General features: G+C 54.9%; 1 protein-coding gene across 1 annotated transcript in view; it reads left to right on the top strand.

The window, feature by feature from the left end:
• Positions 1 to 73: 73 nt before the first annotated feature.
• Positions 74 to 7,913, top strand: part of CAVIN1 (caveolae associated protein 1) — an 11,046-nt gene continuing 3,206 nt past the window's right edge. Inside the window, exon 1 of the mRNA XM_007449842.1 lies at positions 74 to 544. Coding sequence (XP_007449904.1) covers positions 74 to 544 — 471 coding nt within the window. The remainder of the gene's footprint in view (positions 545 to 7,913) is intronic.

Here is a 7,913-nt window from a genome sequence, read left to right as displayed (position 1 = left end):
CTCTTCCTCTTCTCCGGGTCTCCCGCTTCAGCTCCAGCTCCACCCGGCCGGCCCCGCACGGCTCCGGGCAGCCATGGAGGACACCCAGCTCCACATCATCGAGCAGCCACTTCCCGGGTACCCCGACGCCGGGGACCAGGGGTCCTCCACCATGGGGGCTCCGGCGGCGGAGGAGCCGTCGGGGGCCGGCTCTGAGGAGCTGATCAAATCGGACCAGGTGAACGGCGTGATGGTACTGAGCCTTCTGGACAAAATCATTGGCGCCGTCGACCAGATCCAGCTGACCCAAGCCCAGCTGGAGGAGCGGCAGGCGGAGATGGAGGGCGCCGTGCAGAGCATACAGGGGGAGTTAAGCAAGCTGGGCAAGGCACACGCTACCACCAGCAACACCGTGAGCAAGTTGCTAGAGAAGGTGCGCAAGGTCAGCGTCAACGTGAAGACCGTGCGCGGCAGCCTGGAACGCCAGGCCGGCCAGATCAAGAAGCTGGAGGTCAACGAGGCCGAGCTGCTGCGGCGCCGCAACTTTAAAGTCATGATCTACCAGGTGAGCTGGCGGGCGGACCCCGCCCAGAGGCCCGCCGTCCCCCGCCCGGGGCTTGGGGTGGGGGAACCTACCCGAGGCGCGGCTCTCCCTCCAGCCTGGCCCGGCTCGGGGGACCCGCCCTCCTTCCAGCGAGCGTTCCTGGGGTGGAGTGGGATGGGCGGCGGGCTGCTGGAGCGCACAGAGGGGCGCGCTCTGCATCCTGCGCTCCCTCACCCACACCCTCCCTCTGGTGTCAAACGCGTAGCGGAACCGAGTTAGGGGGCTGCACTCGGGGACACTGCCCCTCACAGATCGCTCCCGACATGGCTCTGTCAAAAGGCTTCCTACTTGGAGGAAGTTTTGGGGAGAGCCGCGGTGCCTGGCGGCCGTTGGGGCCCGCTGTAAGCGGACACTGGCGGCGCGGCCCGTGTTTGGGGCCTCCGACGCTGCCCGCCCGATATAGCGGGTGATTCAGGGCTCAGGCACGCACCGCGGGGGCTGCGCCAGGCGAGGGACGCGACTGCCAGCACGCCCCCGCAGACCCCGCATCAGCCTAGGCCGCCCACGCCGCGCCCTCGCTGCGATCTGCTCCCGCCTCGCGGCACTTTCGGCCCCTGTGGACACCCTAGCCCGCGGCGTGCATGTACCCTCAGTCTGTTGGAAGCAGCCGGCGGGAGGGTGGCCCGCGGCCTGAGGAGTGCTAGAGGGTCTGGTGGAGGGGAAGGGACAGCTCCCCACAGCCGGGGCCCCGCGATCTGGGCGCGGTGAGTCACCCCGCATGCCTGCGGGGGCGGCCGAGGAGCTGGAGGACAGGCGGCGGGAGGCTGGCGCGCCCCAGGCTCCGCCGAGACAGCTTGTTGCTTCCTTTGCACCTCTCTCCATTCCTCCCGCCTGGATGAAAATGGAATTTTTGTATCCTAACCCCATGTAAACCTGGGAATCTCAGCATTGCTGTTCCTCTCCACTCTGCCTCTCCAATCCCATTAGGGGTGGGTCTGAGCCGAGCGCTCCGTGATCTTTGATGGTGTGGGAATGTGCCCAGCCTTGCCTCCTCTCTGCTTCCCGCGGGCCTGGTTGATGTTCCCACCCAAGGAGGTGAGATCGTGGGGGTGGAAGGGTTAGTCTATGTCCCCTCTTCCCCTTCCTGCCCCTACTGAAGGGAATAAAAAGAAAAGAAGGCCAGATTTCCCACATCCCCCCAGGGAGAGGACTTCTGTCAGGAAGCTGTGGTTTCACTGACTGCTCAGAGGCCCTGGTACGCTGGGTTCTGAGTGACCATAGGGGATGTGGTGAGGTCCTTGGCTTGGTCAGTGTGGTGGAGCTAAGAGAAATGCACACTGGGACAAGTTTGGGGGCAGTAGACATTCGTGAGCTGACACTTATCTGAGGAGGTGGTGGTGGGACAGAGGCTGAAATGGCGCTCCCCCAACCCCCCAGCGCCCAGGGACTCCTCCTGAGAGGTGCTTGGCCTTTAAGCAGTGTGCTTCCCCCATATAGCACTATCTGATAGAAAATATTTGCCCAGAATTGTTTCTACTTTATTTAACTGCTCCGAGGAAGTAGGATGGGGTGTGTGTGTGTGTGTGTGTGTGTGGTGTGACTTTTAAAGAGAACTGCCTAGTGCTGGGGTACATCAAAGCAAGGAGAACAGGGCAGGGGCGTGGGGCAGCAAGCCAGCTCTGTCTTTTCTCCAGAGCCTGGTGTGGTAGAGAGGAGCCATGTAGGGCTTGGATGGGTGACCCTTCTCACTTGAAATGTCACAGACCGCAGAACCTGGGAAAATTCTCAGCCTGGAGGTAAACCTCCTTATGTCAAAGATGGAGATTCTGAGAGGACTGGTATGGAGAGAGACTTCTGTGCAGAGGCCAATGGCGTGTCTCTGTTACTGCCTCTCGGCACTTGGCACAGATTGTGTGTCTGTATATTGTGTATCTGCCGTGGGGAGGGGGTCTAATCACAGGATGGCTTTGACTGCATCAAGGCCAGTGGGGGACAGAGAGTTGAGGGAGAAGGAATAGCTCAAGCTGGGGACCCTAAGCCCCCAAACCACAGGAGAAATAACTAATACCTAAAGTGGTCCCGACCCACAGAGGAGCTCAGAGGTAAGGAAAAGATTCCAGCAACAGGGAATCTTCCCTGAGTTGCAGAGCAGATGTTCCAGGTGGGGGCGAGGGGGTGGAGTACTCAGCTTCTGGAGGAAGTTGGAGGCTGCTCCTCCCTGAGATCTGCAGGCCTGGGAAGAGAATGAGGTAAAAATAGCTCTGGGCCTTGGCAGACCTAATAGGGAAGATTGGGGGCAGCAACGTTTACGATAAACTCAGGCTGAGGGGGTAGGATGTTTGGGTGGCCAGGCAGAGAGATCTGGAAAAAGGCCTCCTGGGATGATATGAGTTTTCCAGTGTGGGAGCAGGGGAAGTGTTATGGTATTCCCCACTGCAGATGTGGGAGGTGGTGATGTGGCAAGCGGGGGTGAGGTGGAGGGAGCATGAAAGGGTGGGAAGGCCTCAGCTGTGGGATCAAGCCATCTAGCCTCCCACACCTTTTTCCTGGGGGATAAAGGAGGGAATCCCTTGTGTGACCCCACCCAGATTCAGGGAACTGCTAGACATAATGATTTCACGGGTTATGTTTGCATTTGACACCTCCCTACATAGACACAGACACACACACACACATGAAATTCAGCCCTTCCCATCACAGGATATCAGGGCCCTCACCTTGAACCCACTTCTGAGTCATTACTGTCCTTCTTTGGCATTTCCCTTCCTGTCTCCCAAACAAAAACTAGCAGTTGGCATCCCATCCTGTCAGGTGACGCCTCATTAGGCAACAGCTAGTGAACGAGAGAAGTGAATTCTACTGGTAGCTAGGGGTAGTGGACTGAGAACCGCTGGGAAGATCAGGCCGACTGTGGGCACCATGCAATAGGAGGAGCTGTGGTCATTAAGAAGCCAATTCTCCCAGACGACGACTAATTTGGATATTGTTAGAGTTCTTCTAGAATCCAGAAAGGGAGGCTAAAGTACTTTTGATGAGGCATGGGTCCTACCCACGGACCCATCAGACCTGCTCCAAGTGCTTGAGGACAGGACCAGGAAGCATTTAAGGGCTTAGGTGGCTCATGGGCATGAAAGGGGAGGATACCAGGACTGGAATGAGGGCCTGCTGGCTTCTCCTCCTCAAATCCTAACCCAACCTATAGCTCCTTCCTGGACTCAAAGCAAATCAGGGCTATCTGGTTCCAGAAGAACCCCACACTTTTGTCCAAAATTCTTCCCAACTTGGGGCTCTGGTCCCTCTCACCCCCTACCCCGGTGGCCTAGTGGAGAGAGTGTTTACCATACCTTCCTCCAAAGAGCTAGCTTTGGGTTGTTTTTCCTGGTCACTGGACCCAAAGCAGGGAGCATGGGAGCATATTCTTAGACGTATTCCTAAGACCAAAGGAAATCATATTCTTCCCTCTGATTTTTTTTTTAAAGCAAATAAAGTCTGACTATTGTAAAGGTCAAAATCAAAAAGGGAGGAGAGGGCACAGAGTGGGCAACTGATAGGGAAAGGGAATATTGTTGCTAGGCAACCAACTGCAGAGATGAGTGGTGGTTTGTTCTATTATTTTGAACCATACCATTGTGAATATTTCATCATTCTGTCACTGTAGACTTTTTGAGCTGGAAGATGCCTTGGAGATAATCAACTTCAGCTCTTTTATTTTGTAGTGGAGGAAGCTGAGGCCCAGAGAGGGGAAGTCACTTGCCTACTGTCATTCAAGTGATTGGGGGTCAAAGCTGGGGCAAGAGCCCAGGTGTACCCCTTCTTCTGCTACACTTTCTGCTCCCGGCCTCCCCCTTCTGTTCCCGGGCTGTGCAGAAGAAATCAGGGAGGAGGCTAGCCCTAAGCTAGTTCTGGCTCCTTCGTTCTCTGAGGGAGATAGTTGCACAGTCCTGGCACTGGGGCTGCTGTGTGTGTGTGTGTGTGTGTGTGCATGCACAGTGTGAGCTGAGTGGCTAAGGTTGGTGGCCATTAGCTGCTCAGCCTCATGGTGCTGAAGCAGAGGCAATGTGTGGTCACCAATGGCAGTGGAGGAGAGGGGTGCTGGGTATAAGGAGTGGAGCTCCCTGGCCAGCAGGGGTGTCCCCTGGCTAAGAGAGGACCACATTGGCTCCCTTCTCCTCAGCCTCCCTGCCACTCACCCCTTCTCCCTGTATCCTACAGGGAAGGTGGGCATCTGCTTCTTTGGGTATTTGTGGCTGTCGCTGGAGTCCGGTAGTGCCCCTAAATATCCCTCCCCTGACTTCTCCTGATTGTCCAAAGCAAGAGTGGCAGCTCAGCCACTCAGGAGGGAGAGTTGGGAGCTGCTGCTGGGTGTCTCAGGACATAGGCCCACTGGTTGTAAAAACGGCTTGGTTTGGGGGGGGTTCTTTTTGGCCGTACCACACAGCATGCAGGATCTTAATTCCCCAACCAGGGATCAAATCCATGCCCCCTGCAATGGAAGTGCAGAGCCCTAATTACTGGACCACCAGGGAATTCCCCCAAATATCAATAGCTTTGTTTTTGATCCTGATTCCTCTGTGCATCTGGGTGTCAGCCTATAAGTGGGTGGGGGGATGGGTGGCAAGGAAGGCAGGAGGTGGGGATGTGGCCAAAGGGAAATAGCCAGGATGTCCCTCTTCCATGCCTCTCCCTCTCCCTATCCGGGCGGCACCTGTGCCCACCCTGCCCTGGGGAATAACTGGGATCAGCAGCATCTGACTCAAGACACTGAAGTTGTTTGCCTTCTCTTTTACTCCTTGGAGACTCCCCAGTTGGAGTCTAACAAGTGGCCTCTTAGAAAACTCCTTCCCCGCCCCCAGCAGCTTCTTTCCCCCATCACTGCAACCTCCAACAGCATCATCCCACGACCACAGCAGGGTCGGGGTAGAAGGTAGGAGGCCAAGGATGGGACTAGGGAAGATTCTAGAGGGAGGCAGGGAGGTGGTTCTGATTAAACTGTGGTTATTAATTCATGGGCCTGGGTTTGTCCCTCCCCTTTCGGCCCTGGGGCCCTCTTGTTGAAGCATTTAAACTGTGGTGTCTTTCTATCCTAATCTTTGTGTGCTCCCCTCCCCTCTACTCACCAGCCCCAACTCTGCATGCCAACCAAGGCTTCCTTCCCCCAACTCCGTCCACACCCATCCCAAGCGCCATTTAAACCCCTTTTCCTCATCTTAGCCCAAGAAGAAGCTGAATGTACCCTCAGAGCTGGCCACATCCAAGATCGTGCCTTTTGACCTTCTGCCTGAGACTGAGCCTTTTGACCTGAAGCCTGAGACAGTGCCTGAGCTCCCACCCTTTGACCAGACACCTAGGACCCTGCCCTATTACCCAGAGCCTGGGCCTCTGCCCACCCCAGAGGAGCCAACAGCCGGTGGGGGTACTTAGGGTCTCCTGGGTCACATGGGGCCGTGGGCATGGGGTGTCACACAACCAGTCCACCACCAGCTCACTGCTTAGCAGTGGCCAGTCCAGGGTGACTGGTCTCTTCCAAGCCACTGCCCGTTGTGACTGGGTGATGGGTATTGTGAAAACACTCTCTCATTATGGGGAGTTCAGGCAATGGGGTGGGAGGCGATGGGAAGGGCCATCCCCTACGTCTTGGTTTCTGTCTTAACAGTAGATGCTCCAGACACCACACCTGAGCTGCACCCACTGCTGCCTGCATGAGATAGCCTGCAACTGCCCACACTTCTGAATCCCCCTCCCCTCCCCCTCTGCCTCCTCCTCAGGGACAGACCAGTTTGGTTCAAAGCCTCTTTGGAGAGGGCCCTCATGAAGCCCAGGCCTGGGGTCTTTTCTGTGCCCTCTCCACCCCCTCTCTATAGTTTGGGAAAACACTGACACTTACTTTTTTCCAGTTTTTTTTAGAAAATGTTTTGCAAAGAGATCCCTTATGTTTGCCAGATCCTGCCTTGGGTGGGGCACCCAAAAGCTGCCAACTCAGAGAGGCCAGAAGGGGGTACATTTTCATTGGCTCTGGCCTCCCTATGGCACAGTGTTTCTCAACCTTTTTTTTGTTTGTTTAATATCATTCTCCTAAGGAGTCCTTTTAGACATTTTTTTCCCCTAATTGTCCTCTCCCCCATGACATTTTTTTAATTTGAATTTTATTTTACTTTATTTATTTTATACAACAGGTTCTCATTACTTATCTATTTCCTATGAAATGTTAACACTACAGATATACTATATATCAGGACTCTTTGGAGCCCCACAAACTATTGAAATATCTAAGATTTGTGCCCTCCCCCGCAAGAACCAATTTCCACCCACTTGGGGGCAACATGCCCCCTGTTGAGAATCAGGCTATAGCAGAAAAGAAGGACATTCTACCTTTAGTGTCTTTCACCCCCTTGTCCTGGTAACCTAAAGTGGAGGTCCTGAGTTTTTAAGACTCTGCCCTTTCACCTCTCCCCATCTGCACCCTCCTCTAACATGGCCTCTGAGCAGATCCAGATCCTGGGTCTCTGAATGACCTCTGCAATGTCTTCTCTGGCCATTCACAGGCAGTGGTTGGGTACAAAACTAAGTCAAGAGAGGCTCTACCCAGAGCCATATGACACCTGTCCCTTCTCTCTGACAAATGTGAAGTGCCTGGCCAAGGACCAGGCAAATAGTAGGTGCTCAATTAAATTATAATAATATAAAAATCTTCCTAAGCCAGAGGATCTTAAGTTCATATAGTGGGGTTGGGGAGTGAAGAGGAAGGGGCTGGGAGCCATCCTGGGGTTCCTCTAAAATTCATCCTGGACTGGCGCTTTCCTGGGTTGGGGAGCTGTGTGTGCTTGGTGGGGGGCAGGGGAAGCTGTGCATGCTTTTGTTCAGACCTGGTCATTAAATGTAACTCTGGAAACCAAGCCTGTTGGGACTGGTGGTTTTGTTTAATAAAAATGTAGAAACAGAACAAACAGAGGTCTCTCTCCTTGCCACCCTGAGGCCCCTCCTTTAGCTTAGGAGCTCTGCCAGGGAAGTAGGGGTGGCACAGGGGTGCCCAGCCTCTGTGCCCAGGGTTGGGGGAGGTGCTTTGGGATTGTGTTGCTGGTTGTTGTAGCAACAGGCCAACTGGGTGGGCCCAAGACAGCACGCCAAAGCTGTGAGTCATAGGGAAAACCTGGCTTGGAAACGGGGAGAAAAGACAAAATCCATTAATGGAGGCAAAAAGCTAAAGTCATGGTGGTATACCCTCTCCGGCGCCAATCCACTGGATATTATCCAGGACTTAGGTCAAACAGTTTCTTCCCCTATCCCCTGACCTTCCACCAAGAAGGCAGCTCCTCTGGTGTAAGCCATCACTCTGGAGGAAGCCTACAATGAATGGCTTCCAAGTACCTTTCTGGATGGGGGGGGGGGGGGG

Source organism: Lipotes vexillifer, unplaced genomic scaffold (genome assembly GCF_000442215.2).
Source record: "Lipotes vexillifer unplaced genomic scaffold, Lipotes_vexillifer_v1.1 scaffold2106, whole genome shotgun sequence".
Classification (NCBI taxonomy): domain Eukaryota; kingdom Metazoa; phylum Chordata; class Mammalia; order Artiodactyla; family Lipotidae; genus Lipotes; species Lipotes vexillifer.
This window is presented reverse-complemented; position numbering and strand designations above follow the sequence as displayed.